The 25,940-nt window shown below is 36.2% G+C and overlaps 1 protein-coding gene across 2 annotated transcripts in view; it reads right to left on the bottom strand.

Moving 5' to 3' along the window:
* SLC8A1 (solute carrier family 8 member A1) overlaps positions 1-25,940 on the bottom strand; it is a 415,876-nt gene that overhangs the window by 9,727 nt on the left and 380,209 nt on the right. For both annotated transcript variants that reach the window (XM_044663276.1, XM_044663277.1), the window contains one exon: positions 21,038-21,313. In XM_044663276.1, coding sequence (XP_044519211.1) covers positions 21,038-21,313 — 276 coding nt within the window. The remainder of the gene's footprint in view (positions 1-21,037; positions 21,314-25,940) is intronic.

Consider the following 25,940-nt stretch of genomic DNA (forward strand, 5'->3'; position numbering starts at 1 on the left):
ACATGTTTGAATTGTTTCCTCCATTTGAATTAAGATCCTTTAGAGTAGGGATTGTTATTACTCTTTTTCTTTATAACCCCAGCACTTAGCACAATGTCTGGCATATAGAAAGGGCTTAATAAATGCTTGTTGAATGATTAAATTTATTTGTAATTTTGTCAATTTTTCCCTTTACAAATGGAGCACCAAGTTGCTTAATTAAAAAAAGAACAACCTCTCACCTTCTGTTTTAGAATTGATATTGAGGATTGATCCCAAGGTAAAAGAAAAGTTATGGCAAGGTAATTGGGGTTATGTGACTTGCCCAGGGTCACACTGAGTTGAACCCAGGACCTGGGTTCTCTATCCACTGAGCCTAGTTGCTTCCCAAGCTGCTGAATTTTAACAGATCTCTCATCCTGGTCTTATGATAATCCTGAGGGTGATTTCATTTTTCTTTCCAAAGCTCAACTCAAAGCAATTTAGGACAAGGGACGTTTCCTGGTGATCCCAGTCACCAGTGTTTCCTCTTTAAATTATCTGACTTTCTTTCAAATTTATTTTGTACATGCTTATATGTATCAATATTGTTCCCTTTTCTGGAAGGAAGATATGTTCTTTAAGAGCAAAGATTATTTCATCTTTGTTTTGGTATCCTCGGCAACCAGAACAGCGCCTGATACATCGTAGTTTGGTCATGTCTAACTCTTCCTGAGCCTCTTTGGAGTTTACTTGGCAAAAAAAATGTTTGCCATTTCCTTCTTCAGCTCATTTTACAGGTAAAGAACTGAGGCAAAAAGGGTCAAGTGGCTCACCCAAGTAGAAAGTTATCTGAGGTCATTTGAACTCAGATCTTCTTGACTTCAGGCCTGACACTCTCTCCTCTTTGTCACCTACCTACCCTGCCTGGTGCATAATAGGTACTTAATACATACTCAGGGACTCTTAATTTTTTTCTTCTCAAAAGAAAAAAAAACTGAACTAATTCAAATTACTCTGAGAATGGAGAGGAAGTGTTTTATGTAGAAAAAGAGTTTTGAACTCAAGAGTCAGAAGCTTTGTATTTGAATATGACTTTTAATGCAAGCCATTCAAACTGTTTCCTCACCTATAAAATGGAATAATACTCTCTGCACTATCTAACCTACTTGGGTTCTGATGAAAATGTTTTTATATTGTGAAGCCCTACAGAGATATGAGCAATATGTAACTAGAGGGGAATATATATAGCTAGAAAGAACTATGAAAGATGGATGCAAAGCAGTTGGAAAATCTTAAAGAGCTATCTAAATGATTTTAATGATTGTTTATTGTATAATATATAAAATATAAATAAAATATTTATATACTATGAAAATAAAAATATAAAATATTGTTATTATTTTATAGAAAATAAGTACAGTAAAAGGTAACTTGAAGAACAAAGGAAATGGAAATCCCTAATTATTGTGTCCTGAACTTATCACAGGCCTCCATCATAACGCTAACATTCATATAACTCTTTAATGTTTGCAAACTGAGGCAGAGAGAAATTAAGTGACTTGCCCAGAGTCACTCAGTAAAGTATCTGAAATTGAATTTCAGCTGAGGTCTTCCTGACTCCAAATGCTTGTCTTCTCTTATTTGGACTCCAGTCCCCAGTACGTGGTACACTGTTAAGTCATAGGGCAATGGTGGCATCTCAAAAATACATCTTTGGTACAGTACCAGGCTTTGTGACTGAACCTGTGTCCAGATATGTTTTGTCAGTGTTTTCATAAATCATAAATACTAATTTTAACTTACCCCCCTTGCATTAGAGGGAAAGTGATTCATAATGTAGCATTTTACAGAGGCTGACAGTGGGCTCAGCTTGAGCATAGTTGTTTAATAAAGCACAAGATGGAATTAAAAAAAAATACATCTTTGGGGGCAGCAAGGTAGCTCAAGGGACTGAGAGCCCAGGCCTAGAGATGGGAGGTCCTGGGTTCAAATTTGACCTCAGACACTTCCTAGTTAAGTGAGCCTGGACAAGTCAGTTAACCCCAATTGACTGGCCTCTACCACTCTCCTGCCTTGGAACCAATATGCAATATTGATTTTAAGACAGAAGGTAAAAGTTTTGTAAAAAAGAAAAAAAAAGATCCTGTTCATTAAGAGGTACTGCTTACTCATATTTCAGCTGGATCCATTAAATATAATCTCAACTTTAGCAGTATTGGTTTTCCTAGATTATTAATGGTTAGAGGAATAGGAAGCCTGTTAAAATTCAAAAGGAAAATGTTTGTGGCCAAATACCCATTATAAAGGTAGTTCTGCAATGAGAAAGGGCTAAAGCACAAGTCACATAGAATCATACAGTCTCCAAGGAAGAAGGAACTTTGGAGAGCATTGAATCTGCTCATTTGACACAAAAAGAAACTGAGGCTAAAGGAGAGATGGAAAGGGAAGAAATGAATGAGCATTTATTAAGTTCTTTTTATGTGCCAGGCACTGTGCTAAGCATTTTGCAAATATTAGCTCATTTGAGATAATTTATCTTCAATCCAAAGCATGTTACAAAGGAAGAATGGTCTCTTCTGGCTTAACGTTTAGGCAGTAATAGTCACTGAAGTTTGAGAGATCCAGCATAGCAGAACTACTTATGCAAATATATTCTCCATCTCCTACCTGATCCCAAACTCCCATCATAGCATCGCATTTTGGGGTTAAATAAAAGTGGTGGTATAGACTCTAAAAAGGCACATGAGATCCTGGAAGGGGCCAGGGGGACAGGGGGAGAAAAATGTCATAGGATTAGGAAAGGCCCACTTTGACTTAGTTTATTGGGTTTCTGGAAAACTATAGAGACTCTAGTGTTGGATGAGATGCAGGATAGTTGTATTTCAAATAGGTAGATGTAAGAAGAACAGGTCATACCAGAAATGAACCCTGGGGAGCTTGAGGGCAATAGAGGATTCTGACGCAGAGAGGGCAAATATGATAGATGAAATGGCATATAAAAGAGCAATAAAAGCATGTGTATATGTATACGTATATATACATATATACATACATCTATATATAAAATCAATCATTCCCTCTGAGGAATTAAATCTCATATAATGGATATGAAAAGCAAAATACAAAAATCAATGACAGATGATAATAGTTTCATTGTGCTGACTTTTACTTTTATATCTACATTCTATTTTATTTAACTCAGTTAATGAAATAGCCTGGAGGGTTCAACTTAGCCAGGCAAATAGTTTATCCAAGCTTGTTAATAATATTCTTGCCCTAAAGATATAGTCTTGGAAGAATATGTAATACTCAAGTCATTCATTATTTGTATTTTGGCTCTCACGAGGATGAGCAATTTGTAATGCCAAGACCAGAAAATATGGTTTTGCTCTAAGTTACTAAGAAACTGTATTGTAGCCTATTAGATAATTAGCAGAAAATGGAGAATTTTCCTTTAGCAAGGGAAAACAATGCCGTTTTTCACCCATTCTGCACTTTGCAATTTCACTGCCATGTATATAAAAAGAATGGCTGAACTTTCTCAAAGTCGAAGTATAGCTGAAGTATATAGTATTTTACTAACTGGTTTTTCTGAGTTCTTGAGGTAGCAAATTATTAATAACAGTGAGCCAGCCTTCTTAGAGGAAGTGATATAGAAAGAGTGGTGTGTTCCTATGAATGCCACCATGGATATTGGCATTAAAATTTCTGTTTTATGTGAAATTTCACTCCACTTTGTTGTAATGAGCTTGGTTGAGTCCTTGGGTTTTTTCATTACCAGCATTCCAGATTCCATTTTTAGGGCAGGAGATAGAGATACTGCATCCTGTCCTTAAGTACATGGAATATAGGTGTACACTTACATATTTATATATAGGGTTTCCAAGGCACATAGAGGTACCCTCTCTCCACTAATAGTATCCCTCACCCTAGCATGTTGTAACTAAAATAAAAAAAAAAACAACTTTTGATTAAGGCATTTTCCTTTGGCAAGATGCAAATATCCATGGGAATGGTGGGATTATGCAGTTGGTCAATTGTTTCCCACTCTTCATGACCCCATGGACCATGCCATCCATAGGGTTTTCTTGGCAAAGATACTGGATTTAGTTGCCATTTCCTTCTCCAGTAGATTAAGGCAAATGGAGGTTTTTATTTACTTACTTACTTTTACTTACACCTAAGTAATTTCTGAGGTCAGATTTAAACTCAGCTCTTCCTGACTCCAGAATCAATGCTTTCTTCACTGAGCCACCTCGCTGGGCTAGATAGTAAGTCCTTCTAAGTCAATGGCTTCTTCGTGTGAATTAGCTTGTCAGATCCTTTCCAATGTAAGAATTAGATGAACAGATGTTGCTGGTACAGAAATTACATACACACACAGAAACATACTGAATGTGGTGAAATGTCTAGGGAAGATAAACTTTGAAAGCGGGTTGCTGTGTTGGGTGAGTATTTCCTTTGTAGATTGTAAGCTCTTTGGGGGTGGACAGAGGAACCATGAGGGGGAGAATAATGAACACCAATTTTCTTCATTTCATCATTTTGCCTATTTCTAGTTCTAATCATGGAATGAAGTCATTGGAGGAGGACTTCCAAGGATTTGAACTCAAATCCAGCACTATTTCCATCGTGCCATACTATCTCTTATGTACATGCTATTCACTCCCAGTAGAAAATAAATGTATTGAGCAGAGATTTTCTGGTCACTGTTTTTGTATCCCTATTTTGTATTCTTATTGCTTATGCATCATTCATAGTGAACATTTAGGAATCGCTTGCTGATTTGAAATGAGTGGAGCTCTTTTTCCAGGGGTACTGGTAGATACTAGTTTTCCATAGGTTCCTTTACTATAAAAATATAGTAGATACAGAGTAAGCTTGAATACAATATAAGGACAATCAGGAACCTCTGGTAAGGTGGAAGTCTTGTTTATTACCAAAACATTTTTGCTAAAGTCTTGGTCACTCTCGGATGCCTCTTCAAGAAAGTGCTTGCTTGGGTGCACCCAATACTTTTAGTCCCTCAGATAAATATAGCATAACAGAGCTAATCTTTTATGATTTCTAAATAACTCTACTATTAGCTGTCTTGATCCCATCTGGTTCCCTTAGAACGGATTCAAGTGAATAGGAATAAAAATGTCCTTAACCTTTTTTTTTTTTGTTTCATGGACCCCTTTAGCAATTTAATGAAGTCTATGAATTCCTCAGAATAATTATTTTAAAAACATAGAACAAAAATACAAGGGATCATCAGGGAAACCAAAGATACTGAAATACTATTATATGAATGAATAAAAAAGAATTCATGGGTCTCTGTCAAGGAAGTTCTTGACTCTGGTCAAGAGTGGTGTCCTCAATAACATTTTGGGTTCCATTATGAGATATATAGCTTTCAGGGGTTAGGAGATATAATGTATCTTGGTCAGATTGAATCGGGAATACTGTATTTAGTTCTTAGAGACACACTTTGAGAATGGCACTGCTGAACTACAGTGTCCAGGGGAGGAAAGCGAGGATAGTGAATGGCCTTCAATGCATGTGATCATAAAAGAATTGCTGAAAGTACTCAGAAGAGTGAGCTTGGGGGATATAGTAACAGCGTTCTTGATCAGAGGTTTTTTTCATTTTTGTCTTTGTATCCTCAGCACCTAGAACCTCAATACCTAGCAGGTACTTAATAAATGCTTATTGGGGTATTCGAGTAGTTAAAAATGATTATTGATTATTTCTAGTACTTTAAAAAGATGGTGTCATGTAGAGGAAGAGTCAGTCTTAGAAAATCTGAGCTGGATCTTTAGAGCTGAAAGATACCTTAAAAGCCAACCAGTCCAAGCTGCTCATTTTACAGATGAAGAAACTGAAGCCATTAGAGATTAAGTAATTTCCTCATGATCACACAAATAGTATACATCTGAGGTAGGACTGGAACTCATGTCTTCTTACTTTAATCTTATACCCATTGTAATACCTAGGAGCTGCTATAGATCTATTTGGCCCTAGAGAGAAGAAACAAAAATAAAAATGAGAGGCAGCTGAAAAAGAAGCAAATCTAGGCTTTATGTACAGAAAAAGAAAAAACAAACAATAGAGAGGTTTGGGAGTAGAATAGATAGTCTCAGGAGATGATGAGAACAGAAAATTGAAGAGATGCCCATCAATTGGTGAAGGTCTAAACAAATCATGGCATAGGATTGTGATGGAACCCTATTGTGTCTTAAGAAATGATGAGCAGAACCAGGAGAACATTCTACACAGAGACAGATACACTGTGGCATAGTTGAATGTAATGGACTTCTGTACTAGCAGCAATGCAATGATCCAGGACAATTCTGAGGGACTTAAGAGAAAGAATTTTATCCACATCCAGAGAAAGAACCATGGGAGTAGAAACCCAGAAGAAAAACAACTGCTTGATCACATGGGTCAATGGGGATGTGATCGGGGATGTAGACTTTAAATGTTCACCCTAAAGTAAATATTAATAATATGGAAATGGGTCTTGATCAACGGCACATGTAAAGTCCAGTGGAATTGCGCATTGGCTATGGGAGGGGACAGGGAGGAGGGTAGAGAAAGAACATGATTCATGTAACCATGAAAAAATATTCTAAATTAAATTTAAATGAACAATTTTAAGACAATAAAAATATGATAAGCAAGTTAATTTTTAATGGAAAATTTTGCATAAAATTATGAAGAGTGAAATGAACAAAACCAGGAGAATATCATACACAGCAACAGAAATAATGTTTGAAGAATGACTTGTGTATGTCTACCTTCAGAGAAATGGTAAATAGAAATAAGCAAGAAATTATTTCATATACACAGTTTTCTTTTTGTCATATGTCTTCTCTAACGGGGGTGGTGAGGAGAGAGAGTTACCTGGGTAGTTTAACGTAACAAACAAACACATAAATACTTTTATATAAAAAAAGAGGTGGTAAGTAACTTCTTATTGGAGGACTTCAAGCAGCGGTTTACCAGACCCTTTTGGAAAAAAGAACTTATGGGTTGCAAACTTTCCAAAGGGAAAAATTAGGTATTTGGAAAGTAAATTTCTTTAAAGGTGAAATCAACCACAGTAGAAAGAAATTTCAAATTTGAGTTCAATAAATTACCTAAATTTCCAGGTTCGCTCATCTTAAATGAGCTAAGTACACTCAGTAAATTCCTGAGTGTTTTTCAGTCCAAGATGATAGAGGAAAAGAAAGCTTTTATGTTATTTAAAGAAAAAAAAAGATCCTTTTGAAATAATGTGTCTATCTTTTCTTTGCATCATCTCTTTCCTCTTCAATAACTCTGCTTTTGAAAGCTTCCTTTGGCTCTAATGACGCTCTCTTTTCTTTCTAAGGATGAGGTGGGCTGGAATCTAGACATAGCGTCAGTTCTAGTTGGGGCCAGGGAGTTGAGATAAAGTCCCACTGAAAACCTCTTTGACTGGGACTTGCCAGTCCAGCTCACACAGTAGATTCTTACTATGATGGACCCTCATCATTGACTTCATGACACACATGATGACATGTTTGAGGTGGTCCCAGCTCCAGAAGAAAGGAATTAGACACAGTATTTGTGAATGTCCAATGAACACAATTGGAAAACTGACCTTTCCTGGTGCTAGAGAAAGGTGATTGCTTTCAGTGTACTTAAAAACAAACAAACAAAAGAAAAACCTAGCCCTAGCCCCAATGTGCTCCTTGAGGGAGAAAAGACTGGCTGCTGGAGAAGTCTTGGCTTACCATGAATACTTTACATGTTCATTTTTCTTTACGCTGAAATATTAATCATTTAGTTAAATATGTATGAGCCCTCAGGAGACAGCATAGCTAGGACATATTCTCTTGAACATAAATGTAGTTGGCAGCCTGGGAAATGTCACTGTTCAAAGGACTAAACACACGAGTGGAATTAGGTACATGAGAGGGCAAGGATCAATCCCTTTTCAGTTCACTTGGGGACATAGAAATGAACAGGATGCTCATTATAAAATGGTTCCTGAGGGCAGGGCCAGGATATACATTATTGTCACTTTCATATGACCTGGACTAGTTTTAAAAGCAAGTACATCTATATACTGTATAACTAGCTAATCCTCCAGATTAAAGAAGAGTTTGGTATTATTCTCTAGGAAAATGAGACTACCAATCAAGAGAGCTATCTATTATCTTTTTGGGGCATGCATCTGGAATATGATTGAGAGATGCCTGGGACTTGGCAAACCTGACAATCACTGCCCATAACAGGAAGCTCATTTGGGAGCAAATGATGCCATTAGAAAGAACTTAGAAAGCTCTACTAGGAAATATGAAGTCATAGGGAAGAAACTGAATAGCAGATGGCCACAGGTGGTATTGTCATCACTGCTACCCACTGAAGATAGGGACTTCAGGTAAGAAAAGCAGATGAGGGAAGTCCACAACTGGATAAGCTGATTGTGACTGATATTGAAGATTTGGATTTCTGACACAAAGCTTAAAATATTAGAATGATAAGATCATGGTCAGAGATGGAATGCGCCTAAACATAGATCAGTAAAAGACATATTTTTTGGAATCTTGTAATTTTGAAAGATTTTAAATGGAAAAGGAAGTGGGAAGGAGAAAACTGTTATCTGATAAGGCAGATTTATGTGATCCTAAGGAGGAACAGTACAACATAGAAGAGCTATAAGAGGACCAGTGTTTCAAAGATAAACCATTTACAAGAACAACATTCATGAAACATAAAATTGCAGGTGACTCTACAGGAAAGTATGAAGTATGGAGAATAAATAATGGCTACAAATACTAATAGTTAACTTCAAATATTTCATTGTAATTAAGTATACATAATTTTAAATAATATTAAAATATTTAAGTCTTCAAAACACTTTTCCATAAAAGGTTTTCACTGATCCTTATTTCAGTGAAGTGAGGTAGGGGAAATAATTTTATAATCATTTTGCAAATGAGGAAACAGGAAAACACAAGTGAAGTGACTTAAAAAAGGTCACAGCTAGGAATAATCTGAGATAGGACCTGAAATCAGGTCTTCCTGATGCCAAATCCAGTACTTTAGTCACTGCTACCTCTTGGAATCACCAAAAAAAAAAAAAACCAAAAACAAAAACAAAAACAAAAACCTCAGACATTTTAATGTAAGGCAGCTAATTCCCTTCCTCCCTCCCTTCCTTTTTTTCTTTCTCCCTTCCTTCACTTTTCCATAGGCAGTATGGTCAACCCTCAATCCCTAGGGGTTCATTATATTGGTGCTGAATGTAATCAATCACCTTTATCTAGCCCTTCTGCAGTTCACAACTCCTTAACTCACAAGATTCCTGAGCCTCCATCTCCCTAATAGCAGATAGAAGATGTGCACCACCACGCCTGGTACAAGGAGACAAATTTTGCCACAAAAGTATTGCTGAGGCACTTGGTGTAGGTATTAAATACCAGTTGGTCTTGTAGCTACAAAGTTTATTGTTGACACCCTTAATATCTACTTCTAACTCCAACTCTATGAGTTTATGTAGTAATTAAAGCTATTTAGAGCCATTCCTGATGTTATGATAAAGATTCTCTGGAGATTATATCTTAATTTTTAACTATTTATTAAATAATAAAAAGTGGTCCCAAGAAAGAAAGAGGAAAGCCCAAGCCACGTATGGCTGATGAGTTATCTTAGTAGCATCCTCTGCCAGTAGGCTGTGCCAGCCCAGAGCGACTTTGTGAACCTCCTTAGTCTCTGATTCCAATGGAAGAAAGCCATTTCCTCTCTCCCACTCAATTTATGCTCTTCATGACATCTGTTTCCCAGTCCTCTTTGATTGCTGGACTCAGACCACAGCCTAGGTAAGAGAGGGGTCTTCTGCACTCCAGAAGTAACCACACTGTGGTTAGAATGGTTGCATGGTACATGCACAGCATCTCCTAGCATGATAGACAAGAAGAAGGTGGACTCTACTCATGGTCTCAGAGAAATATAGTTCAGAGGTTCAGCCTTAAGATTTCTTTTGGCTTTAAGATCAAAAGGTTGCTTTGGAGGTGCCAAAAAGGGGCTCATATTAATATTAACTTTCCACATTGACTATAGAAATGAAGTAAAAAAGGACCCCAACAGCACCAAATATATATTTCCTATATCGTTAAATTATATTGTCACCTTTGTTTTTCAAAATTGGATGGAGTTCCCAAGAGATCAACTCTTGGGACTGTAGAAGAGCTTTCTCAACAAACATTTAATAGGCACTTTGTAAGTTTTTAGGAGAGGCAAAGTATTGCGCTATTGCTTTATGGCTATGAGCATGTCACTTAATCTTTTTCAAGTTTAGTTTTCTCATCTCTAAAATCAAGATGTTTATGTCTGTAGGATTTGCCTTACAGGGTCATTGTGTGTCCCAAATAAGATATTGAATATAAAGTTCTGTGAACTTAAAAAAAAACCCAAATTTATCATTGTAGCATTTCAAAGTTTAAATTATACTTTATATATATTATATATGTATNGGACCCTCACCATTGACTTCATGACACACATGATGACATGTTTGAGGTGGTCCCAGCTCCAGAAGAAAGGAATTAGACACAGTATTTGTGAATGTCCAATGAACACAATTGGAGAACTGACCTTTCCTGGTGCTAGAGAAAGGTGATTGCTTTCAGTGTACTTAAAAACAAACAAACAAAAGAAAAACCTAGTCCTAGCCCCAATGTGCTCCTTGAGGGAGAAAAGACTGGCTGCTGGAGAAGTCTTGGCTTACCATGAATACTTTACATGTTCATTTTTCTTTACGCTGAAATATTAATCATTTAGTTAAATATGTATGAGCCCTCAGGAGACAGCATAGCTAGGACATATTCTCTTGAACATAAATGTAGTTGGCAGCCTGGGAAATGTCACTGTTCAAAGGACTAAACACACGAGTGGAATTAGGTACATGAGAGGGCAAGGATCAATCCCTTTTCAGTTCACTTGGGGACATAGAAATGAACAGGATGCTCATTATAAAATGGTCCCTGAGGGCAGGGCCAGGATATACATTATTGTCACTTTCATATGACCTGGACTAGTTTTAAAAGCAAGTACATCTATATACTGTATAACTAGCTAATCCTCCAGATTAAAGAAGAGTTTGGTATTATTCTCCAGGAAAATAAGACTACCAATCAAGAGAGCTATCTATTATCTTTTTGGGGCATGCATCTGGAATATGATTGAGAGATGCCTGGGACTTGGCAAACATGACAATCACTGCCTATAACAGGAAGCTCATTTGGGAGCAAATGATACCATTAGAAAGAACTTAGAAAGCTCTACTAGGAAATATGAAGTCATAGGGAAGAAACTGAATAGCAGATGGCCACAGGTGGTATTGTCATCACTGCTACCCACTGAAGATAGGGACTTCAGGTAAGAAAAGCAGATGAGGGAAGTCCACAACTGGATAAGCTGATTGTGACTGATATTGAAGATTTGGATTTCTGACACAAAGCTTAAAATATTAGAATGATAAGATCATGGTCAGAGATGGAATGCGCCTAAACATAGATCAGTAAAAGACATATTTTTTGGAATCTTGTAATTTTGAAAGATTTTAAATGGAAAAGGAAGTGGGAAGGAGAAAACTGTTATCTGATAAGGCAGATTTATGTGATCCTAAGGAGGAACAGTACAACATAGAAGAGCTATAAGAGGACCAGTGTTTCAAAGATAAACCATTTACAAGAACAACATTCATGAAACATAAAATTGCAGGTGACTCTACAGGAAAGTATGAAGTATGGAGAATAAATAATGGCTACAAATACTAATAGTTAACTTCAAATATTTCATTGTAATTAAGTATACATAATTTTAAATAATATTAAAATATTTAAGTCTTCAAAACACTTTTCCATAAAAGGTTTTCCCTGTTCCTTATTTCAGTGAAGTGAGGTAGGGGAAATAATTTTATAATCATTTTGCAAATGAGGAAACAGGAAAACACAAGTGAAGTGACTTAAAAAAGGTCACAGCTAGGAATAATCTGAGATAGGACCTGAAATCAGGTCTTCCTGATGCCAAATCCAGTACGTTAGTCACTCCTACCTCTTGGAATCACCAAAAAAAACCAAAACCAAAAACAAAAACAAAAACCAAAACCTCAGACATTTTAATGTAAGGCAGCTAATTCCCTTCCTCCCTCCCTTCCTTTTTTTCTTTCTCCCTTCCTTCACTTTTCCATAGGCAGTATGGTCAACCCTCAATCCCTAGGGGTTCATTATATTGGTGCTGAATGTAATCAATCACCTTTATCTAGCCCTTCTGCAGTTCACAACTCCTTAACTCACAAGATTCCTGGGCCTCCATCTCCCTAATAGCAGATAGAAGATGTGCACCACCACGCCTGGTACAAGGAGACAAATTTTGCCACAAAAGTATTGCTGAGGCACTTGGTGTAGGTATTAAATACCAGTTGGTCTTGTAGCTACAAAGTTTATTGTTGACACCCTTAATATCTACTTCTAACTCCAACTCTACGAGTTTATGTAGTAATTAAAGCTATTTAGAGCCATTCCTGATGTTATGATAAAAATTCTCTGGTGATTATATCTTAATTTTTTAATTATTTATTAAATAATAAAAAGTGGTCCCAAGAAAGAAAGAGGAAAGCCCAAGCCACGTATGGCTGATGAGTTATCTTAGTAGCATCCTCTGCCAGTAGGCTGTGCCAGCCCAGAGCGACTTTGTGAACCTCCTTAGTCTCTGATTCCAATGGAAGAAAGCCATTTCCTCTCCCCCTCTCAATTTATGCTCTTCATGACATCTGTTTCCCAGTCCTCTTTGATTGCTGGACTCAGACCACAGCCTAGGTAAGAGAGGGGTCTTCTGCACTCCAGAAGTAACCACACTGTGTTTAGAATGGTTGCATGGTACATGCACAGCATCTCCTAGCATGATAGACAAGAAGAAGGTGGACTCTACTCATGGTCTCAGAGAAATATAGTTCAGAGGTTCAGCCTTAAGATTTCTTTTGGCTTTAAGATCAAAAGGTTGCTTTGGAGGTGCCAAAAAGGGGCTCATATTAATATTAACTTTCCACATTGACTATAGAAATGAAGTAAAAAAGGACCCCAACAGCACCAAATATATATTTCCTATATCGTTAAATTATATTGTCACCTTTGTTTTTCAAAATTGGATGGAGTTCCCAAGAGATCAACTCTTGGGACTGTAGAAGAGCTTTCTCAACAAACATTTAATAGGCACTTTGTAAGTTTTTAGGAGAGGCAAAGTATTGCGCTATTGCTTTATGGCTATGAGCATGTCACTTAATCTTTTTCAAGTTTAGTTTTCTCATCTCTAAAATCAAGATGTTTATGTCTGTAGGATTTGCCTTACAGGGTCATTGTGTGTCCCAAATAAGATATTGAATATAAAGTTCTGTGAACTTAAAAAAAAACCCAAATTTATCATTGTAGCATTTCAAAGTTTAAATTATACTTTATATATATTATATATGTATTATATATAGTAATAATATATATCTTATATATAAGAAGGTATACTTCCTTATAAAATTTTGTGAATCTGTGTTGACATGAGCAATCTTTCATTTCTTTGTAAATTGATGTTGGTGTCAGGATTTTGCTATTAAATAAAATGGTAGATAACTAATTAGAAATCTTTTTATATTATATATAACTATTTAGAAGCCTTTTATAACCTAGGTCCCTTCCTACCTTTCTAGTCTTCTTTTATCTTACACCTTGCCACATACTATGTAATCCAGTAACATTAGCTTCCTTGATGCTGCTCAAATAAGACATTCCAACTCCCAACTCCTTGCTTTCTCCCTGGCTGTCTTAATGCCTGGGGTGTTCTTTCTTTTCATCTCCCTGCACACCATTCCCTATCCCTCTCCTGCTTTCCTGGCTTCCTTTAATTTCCAACTAAAATCCAACCTACCATAGGGAACTTTTCCTGTTTCTTCCTAATCCTACTGTCTATATTATTTTCAACTTATGCTATATGTAGTTTGTAAATAATTTTTTATGCTGTCTCCCCAATTTGATTGTGATTTCCTTGAAACTGCAGACTATCATTTACCTTTCTTATTGGGCCAGCATTTAGTACGGTGCCTGACTAATAGTAGATGTTTAATAAATGCTGATTGACTGATTGACTTTAGAATCATGGAGCCTACACTGAACATTTTCCAAGGGATTAAATTTTCCAAATATTTCATGCAGGGGATTTCCTTCCTTCCTTCCACCTCTTCTCCTTTACTTCATTCCATTTTTTCTTTTCCCCTACTTGATGGCCTTGAATTTAAGATTTAACCACTCTCTACCCCAGCCTTAGCCCCAAAATTTCCAGTTAAAGAAAGTGCAAACGGTGGTGACCTCAGTTCAAATATGGCCCCAGATACTTCCTAGCTTTGTCACCGTGGGCAAGTCACTTGGCTATTGCCTGTCTCTGTTTTCTCAGCTGTAAACTAGGGATAATAATTGTACATACTTCATAATGTTGTTGTGAGAATTATATGAGAGAATATTTTTGAAATGCTTAACACAGTACCTGACCATAAAAGGTGCTTAACCAATATTTTTTCCCTTTGACAACAAGCTTCCTTCCTTTCTACAACAGCATGGTATATAGTAGAAAGACCAATTGATGTTAAATTAAAAGGTCACAAGTCAAATCCTAGTTCATTAATTGATCATGTGCAAATCACTTCGCCTCTTCATGACTCAATTTCCTCATCTGTAATGTGGAGATAATACTCTCAATATGTACCTCACAGGAGTGCTATATGGAAAATATTAGATTCACTTCATGGAGGTATGATAGGAACAACCATATTCTTCCAGTGAAATACTGGCAAGCCTAAATCTCAAAGATATCCAAGTAATAATGTATCTGGCAAGAGGAAAACATCAAAATTGGGAGGAAAAAGTCGTGTAGATTATGAACATTTTGAATCTTTGGAAAAATTGGAAATAAAGGCAAAGTGTGTTATTTTAGCACCCTTTATAGTTAAATATGTTTGGTCACTTCAAGAATGTAAACTATATATTTTTCACAATTTTGTTTGCTCACAAAATGGCTGGTTTGTTGGCTTGATATAAAATTTACAAGTATAATTCATTCTGGCAATTTCAATTTTGTAATGGAATTTATTTTTCAGTGTTTTAATTTTCATTTCAAATGTAGTGACAGACTGCTGAACTTTAAGGGTTTTCTCATTTACTTTAAGATATTACCGAGGGTCTAACCTAAATTTGTTCTGCTTCTCATATGATAGGAAATGTAAGGAATTATTTGAATAAGAGCCATGGTGATAAAGTGATTAGTCGGGGAACCAGAGTTCAAATTTCCACCTTGATATATTGTGTGACAATGGGTAAATTATTTTACCTACATCAGCTTCATTTTCCTCATCTGTAAATATGGATATTATAGCTAACATGATAAAAGTAATAAACTTCAAAAAGCTCAAAATACAAGTTACCGGTAAGTCACTGTATTTTCTGAACTTAATGTCTTCTACAGAAATATGTGTTAAGCAGACCAAGAAAATATTAATTTTAAGGGAAAAGATCTATATTATTACCATTTTAAACAATATGTCCTTTGATTTCAAATCCACAGTAATAATATTCTGAATGTAAAAATGATATTTAAATGCTTATTAACTATTTGATTTAGGTAGTTATAATTAAATGTTTAGACATCATTTAACTACTCAATCTTCAAGGAAAATGGAATGAAGAATTTTCAAATTAGAGATCTAGCAGAGGAAGTCATGATCACATAGGGAAAAAATGGCATGCATTTATATCAGCCTTGTTTTCCTTTCAATTAAAGAAGTTGATTCAAGGATGCTTTCACAGAGCCTATACATCATGAGCTTATATCTTAATATTTTTATTCAATATTATTTTGTCTTGCCACTGGATTTCAATGACCTTGGAAGAGAGAGTGAGACACATGACTTGGTGGAACACCGCTTTGTTTAAATCTATTTTATGCTTGAATTCAAAACATCACTAATGATGTCATTTGGTCCTCTGAGTACAAAGAACAACCAGGTTCAACTATAATAAAAAACTATTTTGTGTATTTGTTCAGGGTCCATATAATATTAAATACCAAAAAATTATAGAAAAATTTGGCATAAGATTATTTCTATTTGAAATCTATTTTAAAATGATGAGAAGAATTAGAAGATGATAATTATGAGATGATCTATTTATCTTCCAAGCTGAGAGATATGGAAGAATGAAAAATAGTCAGACCATGAAATCAGGACCATGTTAGTCAAGGAGTGAGAATGGGGTGGGTCAAGTACTTGTTTTTTTTTTTTAAGGCAAATAAGGTTACATGACTTGTCCAGGGTCCTTGTAGAAGGTGTGTTGGAAGATAGAATTGAATCCATGTTTCCCCTGCCCCAAATCCAGGGCATGGTGCTCTGTCTGTTGAACCACCTAACTACCCCTTCAACTACCCTCAAAGGTGAATTGTATTCAGTAAGAACAAAGGTTCACTTGCTGACGAACTGCTTATAGAACTTGTAATACTTTTCCCTATGAAAGCAATATTAATATATGGTGGTTAGTTCCCAGTCTAGTCCACAAAAGCTGATTTAGCCCATGCTATAGCTGATGAACCGCGATGCCGGTAGTTCTAGCCTGGATTTTTGGTTTGGCAAATAGAAGAGCTTACAGTATGGGAGAAGGAGGAAGAAGAGAAGCTGGGAGAGACCTAGGTAAAATTTGAAAATTGGTAAAATTCCATGGCTTTCTTTCACTTTTTAATAGGTGTTCATTGTTCTCAGGATATCCTAAGAATCATTCCCCAGTCCAACTTAGGCTATTCTTTCACTCCAAATGTTCCAAAATTCTGTTCCCCCTTCAATTTTCTCCTCTCTTTGTATAGATGATTTCGATCAGATATTATGGAGAAAGTAATCTGATTTAACTAATGCACTAAATACTCAAATAATTCAAAAGTCACCTTACCTTACCCAGAAGTGTTTTTTTTTAATTTTAGAAAGAGGATACTTATTAAGTCAAATGAATTTCTATTGGTTGGGATTTCGAGTAATTTAGCAAAAGTCAGATCCTGTGTTAGATTTTTTTTTGGCATTAGTTCCTTTAAAGTACTATTGGCTTTCATAGATTTTTTCTTTTCTCCATTTCTGAACCCAAATATTTTCTAAAAATTCTTGTTGTATTTCTGTTCCATCCTCTTGTCCCAGCTACTGCTCACTGGGATGCATGATTAAAGAAGAAACTTTGTCTGGTATATCATATTTTCCCATAAAGGCACATGCAGGAAGCCATCAAAGCCCGTGACGTTTAGCCCAGCTCATCACCAATTCTGAAACCAGTAAAGCAGATTGTCAGGAGGATGGAGATTGCTAAACATCACGGGCTTTGATGGCTTCCTGCAAGCGTACAACATCCTAGAAGCACACAGGAAGATACATGGGATGTCCAAACAGGAACACTCTACCCCATATCTCTGCTACTCTGCCATGACATCTGTCTGTCTTTGCTCCTCACTTTCCCCTCTCCCTTTTCTTCCTTGTCCTTTTTCTCATTGACAAGCTACCTGCAGCATCTGTTGAGTGTTCTAGCCTATAATACCAGGAAAGAAGCCCAGTTTTTCATACGTGTTTATGAATTGACTAGAAGGTAGATCAGGGTAGAGAGCTTTGGGACCTTGATAGAACTATTGGAAGAAATTGCTATCCTCCCACTCTCCTGGCTCAACTGGCTTTTCTGTACCTCCTCTCACTTTTTCATAGGTGTTCAGTGCTTTCAGGATGCCTTAAGATCCCAAACTTTTTAACTGTGGTAAGAGAAAATTCCTTTTTTCAGTGGTAGAAAAAAGGCATCAAAGAACCTTACAGTGACATTCAGTTGTGTTTGAAGCCAGGAGAGTGATGCTTGCTTGTCTGTTAGGACATTATAGATCATAAGCTGGCAAGCATTTGAGCACTTACAATATGCCAGGCATTGTGCTAGGACTTGGTGATAGAAAGAAAGGGAAAAGACTGAGACTGCTTTCAAGGAACTCAATATTCCACGTAGGCTAAGCAGAAATAAACTAAAACAACTAGAGTTATTATAGAAGATTAGTCTATAATACTATTATATTAATAACATAATACAATATTAATAAAGATTATTATTCTATAATAACTTCAGGGACATTTAGGAATAGGGCATTATCATATCTGTATTGAAAATACATAAAATAGATATGTTGCAAATACTGTGAGACACATACATGCACATTTCCAACACACTATCTTTGAAGAAATAAAAATCATGGGTCCAAGATCCAATATGTAGTAGATTAGCAGAAAATATTAGCTTCATTTATTTTCTTCTTTCTACGAAGCCTGGGAAGGTAGAGACAAATAGTAGAGGGGGATGGGTAGGATGGGGAAAGTATATTTTTATTACTTTTTTTTTTTTTTGCATCTTATCAACCATTTGTTAACAAGACTCCAAAAGAAAGTCAGAAATGTTTATGCTCAGGCACAGTATCATTCAATTTCTGCTACATTCTTTTTGAGGAAAAATAGACTGTCCAAGCAGATATGATGATATGAGTTACCTGGGAAATGAGTTCTTTGGGATCAGACAGTAAAACAAGCATCCCAGGCATCTTGTAGGGATTTTATAATGGAAGTATGGGGTACAAAAATTTTCCTCCCAGTGAGGATTAGGTGTGGGGAGTTTTTGTCAGGATGTGTGGAAATAGACCAATGATTCTTAGGCCTTTCCCTTCAAAAATTTTGTCACACTTTTTGGGAAGATCTACTAAGTTTGGCTTTAGGTAGACTATATGTTTGATTCTGTACTTCTTGACTTTCAAGCTGGTTATGAGTAGTTAGAAAAGTGACACTGAAAATTTATACCTTAAAAAAATCCAACTGCTTCCTCAAAGTGCTTTGTAAAGAGTTAATGATGGTAGACATGAAAGTTGTTTTATTTTTAAATTATCTGTTTTAGTTATACTACTCAAAACATTTAACTAATTTGCAACTACATTTCAAAATTGATGTTTTCTTAAGACTAGTTTGGTAGCACTGATAAATTAAAAAAATAGAATTTCAGAAAATCATTGCGTGTGTTGAAACAGATGATGTGCCAGACTTGGAGTCAAGAAGACCAATGTTTGAGTCCCTCCTCTGCTTCATACAGTCTGTATGACTCTGGAAGTTTACTTAACCTCGTAATGAGAGGTTAAGTAAACTTCCAGAGTCATACATAAAATTTCATAAAAGGAGCACATCCAAAAGGGTAGAATGTGTTTATTACTGGGAACTCCTTACACAGATGAAATTACAGGGTTCCACCCTAGTCTTATACCTTCTCCCTCCCCTAAAAAGCATTAAATTAACAACAACAACAACAACAAACAACATGCCTTGCCCAGATTTGTTACATAAATTTGGGGGGGGGGAGAAGAAAGAGATAGATTTGGAAAGATGAGCTGCTATGATGCAATAGCTAGTTAGTCATAATTACATAAATTTCAACCAGGATGTGCCAGCTTAGTACCATTCAATGTTATTCTTTAGAACCCAGGGAGAGGAGGCTCCAAAACCAGTTTTCCTTTGCCAAGCTCTGAGAGGAGTGATGTGGAGTCACACTGATTAAGTTGTGTGATGGGATACCAAATCATGAGGTGAAAAAAAGCTCATATGGTGAATATTTTTCATGTCTCTCCTACAACAAAAAGGCTTCTTTCTGTTAAGTGCTGGAAAAAATCCAAAAAAGTGAAAGTGCATAGTACAGATATAGCATCCATTTAGAAATATAAATGGGATCCACCTGCTGGCTTGAGCCACTCAGAGCATCAAGACTCACTGAGATGGCTTTGAGGAGACCTGCTGACCTGCTCTGTTTTTGCTTCTCTTCCAAAATATCTCAGCTTTCCTGCCATCTCAGCAGACACCACATCCTAAATGGGCACTTGGTGTTAACCCAAGCTGTTCAATAGATGCCACCCCAGAGATGACAGTAGAAACAACAGGATCAGCTCTTGGGCTCCTGTGATGTGGCATGGCTTAATCTGTATTCAGTTTTGAACTGAAGGCTGAAAGCAGAGAAAACAAGCATGTCCTGGAAAACTATAGCCAAGTGAATATCCATTTATCTATTTTTTTCCTGTGACAAATACTGGTCTTTGTGTCACACACATTCTCACTTGGAATTGGCATTCAAGATCCTTCCTAATCTGCAAGCAACATAATTTACTTGGTGATTTCATACATTCTACATTAAACCAAGTTAGTTTTTTTCTTTTATTCCTCCATCTACATCTTGTCTAGTGTTTTTCACTCATTACAATTCATGCCTGGAATGGAATACCCATCCCTTATTTTAATGAAGTTCATCCCTATCTAATAAGATTCACTCAGGTGTCACCTCCTTTATGAAGTCTTTGTGGAATTTCAGCCCCATCTCCTTTCAATTCAGGTGAAAGTGGTCTGCCTCTCGAATTTCTCATGGTTTTGTGCCCAGACTTTTCTTTTCTTTTATCTCATTGTTCCATAAATCATAGTTATTTCTGCATGTCTCTTCTCCCTGATTAGATCGTAAGCTCCCCGAGACCCATATTTGTGTCATATCTAGCTTTCTACCCCAAAGACTTATCATAGAGTACCTTGCACATAGTGAATTCTTAGTAAGAGTTTTAAAATTTGATTTATTTAGATGAGTGTTTATTTTCATGCCAGGCTAATTTGCTTTCCTTATTTATTTTCCTCTTATTTAAGGAAGATCATATTTACCTAGACTCTCTAACAGGAATCCTCCTAAATGATACTCAAACATCTTTCCTGTCCAGAATAGTCAGGATATCTGATTTTATAACCATGAGAAAATAAGTGAAATAACGCCCATCTCTGGACTTCCTACACTGATGGAACTGATTTTCTCATTCCTTGGGAATATGTGGACTTATATTTCTTAAAGCACTTAGCACAGCGCCTGATACATAGTAAATGGTATATACGTGTTATTATTATTGTTGTTGTTGTTGTTAAAAAAAGAGAGATGTAAGAACTGGTCTCAAATTTATTTCCTACCTGGCACCGAAGTTCCCAGGGCAACAAACACCACTGCTGTCACTGAATCCTTTAGGCCAATGGTGCAGCCAAAGTGAGATGCCAGGTCACCAATGAAAGCTGTCAGGAGGCCAATCATGAGGATGGACACAATGAAGCATGCCCAACCATTCCAGTACTCTGTGGGTGGCACAAAGGCGAACAGGACCTTCCAGAACACGGTCAGGAAGTGCATCACATAATCAAAGCATGAAGGCAGCTTCTCTTCTCCACATTCCTCATCATCATCATCTTCCCCTGGGGAAAAAATATATATATAGCTTGTCAAAAATGCTTGGAATTGCATCGTTTTGCTTGCTGGTATACCCCTTTTCCCACCATGTTCTCACAAATGATGCCCAGGCTCCCCAAATTGATTGAGGTTGATTGAAGTGAACTCAGCTTATCTTTAAGGTTGACCAGGTCCATTATGGACAGAAAGGTGCAGACATGGCCCTTTCCCCATCTCTCTGAGGTACTTTCCATGAGAAGAGTATTGTATCAGGTCTGTGTTGAACTAGTACTGTCTTCACCTTTAAATCCACAGTGGACATACTTAACAATTCCCTTCATACTCTCATGAACTGAATTTCAATTTTGGATATTTAAATACTTCATAAAAAGGTTCAGGACCCTGAGATTAGGTCTAGAAAGAGGTTAATTACTTAGTGAAACTCTTCCTGTAGGTTCTGGAGGTTTTCTAAAGAAAGATATATGTGATCCTATTTCTTTCTTATCCTCTCTATCTTTCAATGATCAATTTCTTTAACTGTAAATTGGAGATAATATTAGCCCCTATCTCAGAGGATTGCAGTGGTATCAAATGATGTAACATATAGAACATGCCTTGCAAACTTTATAGTATTATTTAATTGGTGGCTATTACTAACTGATTAATCAAATAATAAACTCCTATTAAGTGCTTCCTGTGCTTCAAGATTCATATTAAGTGCTAGTAGCATAAAGATAAATGCAAAATACTGGCTCCTCAAGCAACTGACATTCTGTTACCTGGTTATAAAATGCACATAAATAAGGTTATATGGAATATTAAAAAAAATAAACACAAAGTAATTTGGAGAGGGAGGGCACAAGTTGCTGGGAAAATAAAAAGGGTTTTGTGTGGAATGTGGTGCTTAAGTCTTTTTCAAAAGATATTTTATTTTCCCAATTATATAAAATAACACTTTTCTACATACTTTTTCTGAGGTTACAAGATCCAAAAATCTCTGTCTCTTCCTTCCTTCTCCACCTCCTAGAGATGGTAATCAATTCAATTTGGCTTATACATGCATTATAATACAAAATATATTTCCATATTGTTCACTGTTGTAAGGGAATATTCATATTAAACCAAAAGCCTAAAATAAAATCACTAATAAACTTTTGTGAAAAATAGTATGCTTTGATTTGCATTCTAACTAACATTTCTTCAGTTCTTCAGAATTATCCTGGATCATTTTATTACTGAGAATAACTAAATCTTTCACAGTTGATCATTGTATAATATTGTTATTAATATGTACAGTGTTCTATTTCTGATTATTTCACTATGCATCAGTTCATGTAGATTTTCCAGTTTTTTTCTGAAATCATCTTATTAATCATTTCTTATAGCACAGTAGCTTTCCAGCACCATCACATACCACAAAGTGTTCATCCATTTTCCATGTGATGGACATTCCTTCAATTTCCAATTCTTTGCCACCACAAAAAGAGCTGCTATAAATATTTTTGTACAAGTAGGTCCTTTCCCCTTTTAAAACATCTCAGGGATATACATGTAGTAATGGTATGATAAGATCAAAGAACTTTATAGCTCTTTGGGCATAGTTCCACAGTTTGAATCATTTCACAAATCCACCAACAATGTATTAGCACTCCAATTTTGCCACATCCCTTTCAACATTTCCTTCTTTCATTTACTATCATACTGGTCAATCTGATAGATGTGGGATGGTACATGAATGGGGCCTTGAAAGAAAGAGTGGATTCTAAGATGCAGAAGTGAGTAGGGAGTCCACTGAAGTCTTATGTCCCATACGACTATGCAATTCAAAAGTTTACACCTATTTTTCAGTGGAGTTGAATACATTACACCAACTTTTCTTTGGAGGTTTGCCTTCTGTAAAGCAGAGAACGCTTCTATAATGTGAACAATCATCTAGACTGATTTTAAACTTGGGCTTTCTTCCTAGCAAGTCATATCTGTATGTTTGGGAGGGGGAGTGTTTTTTCATGTGATTTCCAGAGGGAAACTGTTTACTGAAGTCTTTGTTTTCCTCTGACAGTACTCTGCTCCTTCTTGACACCATCACCAGGCACCCCAGGAAGACAGAATGGCTATTCACCTCTAGCCATCTGCTGCAGTTTGGCAGACAGGTGCTGTCAGTCCCCTGTTACCACATGTTCTAGCTGGTGAGGTTTCCTGGGATTCTCACAAGGAGCAAATTAACCTCCTTTATAAAGAAAATCCTGCTGTGACTTCTTGGGGGCTGATTATTATGGGGTAAAACTTTTAAAAGCAGAAGCGCTTCTGATAATTAATGACTCTTTCACAAGAAAGTCTGAATGCTTTCCATATGTGTGGGCTATCCAAGTAGATGATGCTAGATGAATTTGTTGGGGAATAGAGAGGAAACCAGACTCCATTCCTTCTTTCTTTAATTAATCAATAATGCAGATATTTTTATGCAACTAAATATTGGTGACGGAGTGGCTTATGCTTAAGGGGATTTAAAGTTTACAGAGTCTTTTACTCATAACTACTCAGTAAAAATCATGCAAGCAGTATTATTTTCATTTTACAGATGAGAAAACTGAGGCTCAGAGGTGAAAGAACTATAAAGATCTTCAACTAAGAGGCAGAGTCATATTTTGTTTCAAAGGTTGTTTGATTCAAAGATTTGTGCCCTTTTTTGGCATTATGAAATATAATTTTGACTGATTAAATAGTGGAGAGATTCCTATAGAGAAAAAAGGTCCTGTGAACTAATTCAGAGTTGGGTTCAACCTGAAATAGAATACTGTTTTAAAAAATTATGATAACATAGCATTGACTTCAGCCCAGAAATTAATGGGAAGAGAGTAGCAAGGGATTATTGAACATTTGGAATATTATTTAGTATTTTTAGTGATTCCTAGCTCCTTCATAGAATATTCAACATTTTAGCAGGAAATATCTCCCCCCCCCATGATATCATAGAGCTGCAAGTCCTAGAACATTGCATTGTCTTTGAAGAATAAGTTCTGGTTGGCTCCAGTGGCAGTGATGAAGCAATTAGGGGACACAGGGCACAGATTATGGGGTTTGGTGTCCAGAAAGTTTATCCTCAAATCTAGTTGCTAAAACCAGCTATGTGAACCTGGTCAAGTCACTTAACCTTCTGTGTCTCAGAACAACTGAGGATGATACTAGCACCTTACCACTTCCCTATTGTCTACTGAATAAATTTAAAACTTTGAAACCTGACATTCTAGACCCTCTGCAATTTATCACCAGTCCACCTGTTCAGCCTCATTTCAATTTCATCTCTCGATGCATTCTGTGTTTCAGATGAATTTGATTTCGGTTTCTCCCCTATTTCTGAAACTATCTTTTTCCATATCCATGATTTGCTAATGCTGTTTCATAGACCTCTCTTCATCTTTGTTGAAACCTTTTCTTTAAGGGTCAACTCAGGTATTGCTTTCTCTGGATCACTCTACAGCCCTTCTATAAAAATAATCTTCTACTCTTCAAATTTCTCATGGGATTTTCTGTGTCCATGTAACCATTCTGGTGGGTATCATGTTGATTGCTCTCTGTTTTATCTTCCCTTTGAAAACCATAAAATCTTTGAAAGCATGCAATAGGCTATTTTTCATGTTAAGTCCTAAGGATTAAAAGAAAAAAAGAGATAAATCCAAGAACAGATCTATAGCTTTCACCAGACTGTTCAAGGGATCCATGACAGACAAAAAATATTTCATATTAATAAATATTAAATTTAAATACATTTAAATTGTTTGCCTCTCCTTTTTACACCCCTTCCTCTAAATTCAAAGTTCTAGAAATTACATATATTCTTAGATAAATCATTTTTATGTACCTGGATATTGTATTTTGAGGAAGAACAAGATAATATGTTATAAAAATAATAATAGGAAGAAATTAGAGAAAATATTTATTACCTCACAGTAGGCACTATATTTATAAAAAAATTAAATTAATATCTTTCTATGAGGAATGTGGTGGGGTATAATTATATTGTTTCTGCTAAATGAAAAATTATGGAGGTAATGATTATTATTTTGGTTACAACTTTTGTCATTCTACATTTTCTTGATATATTATTATGTTTTTATCTTCATTATTTCATTATCTTTCTGACACGTGCAGTTTTAAGGTTAAATTTTACTTCTCTGAATCTGAACCAAAATTTCACCTTTCCCTTTGCCTTTAACTATAGAAAGGTCTCCAAGCAGAGAGAGAGAGAGAAGCCTTTTCTTTTACTGGGCTTCTAGTATTGGAGGAAATACTTTGATGGGTATTACGACTCCAGAACAGAATCACAGAATTCTGGAGTTTGTCTAATCCTGTTATAGTCTCATTGGACCATGCTTTGGTTAGACCTCATATGGAGTATTATATTCATATCTTGGCACTACAATCGAGGAAGACCATTGATTAGCTGGAGAGCATGACAACCAGGAGGGAGAAGGGCATCAGTTTCATGCAGTATGATGACTAATTGAAGGTGATGTTAGCTAAAATTCTACCTTCTAGGCAACTCTTTTCTGATCCCCCTTAATTCTGGTAACTTCTCTCTGTCAATTATTTCCAATTTATCCTGTATATAAGTTATTTGTTTATAGTTGTTTGCAGGTCATCTCCCTCAGTAGA

Source organism: Gracilinanus agilis, chromosome 2 (assembly GCF_016433145.1).
Source record: "Gracilinanus agilis isolate LMUSP501 chromosome 2, AgileGrace, whole genome shotgun sequence".
Taxonomy (NCBI): Eukaryota; Metazoa; Chordata; class Mammalia; order Didelphimorphia; family Didelphidae; genus Gracilinanus; species Gracilinanus agilis.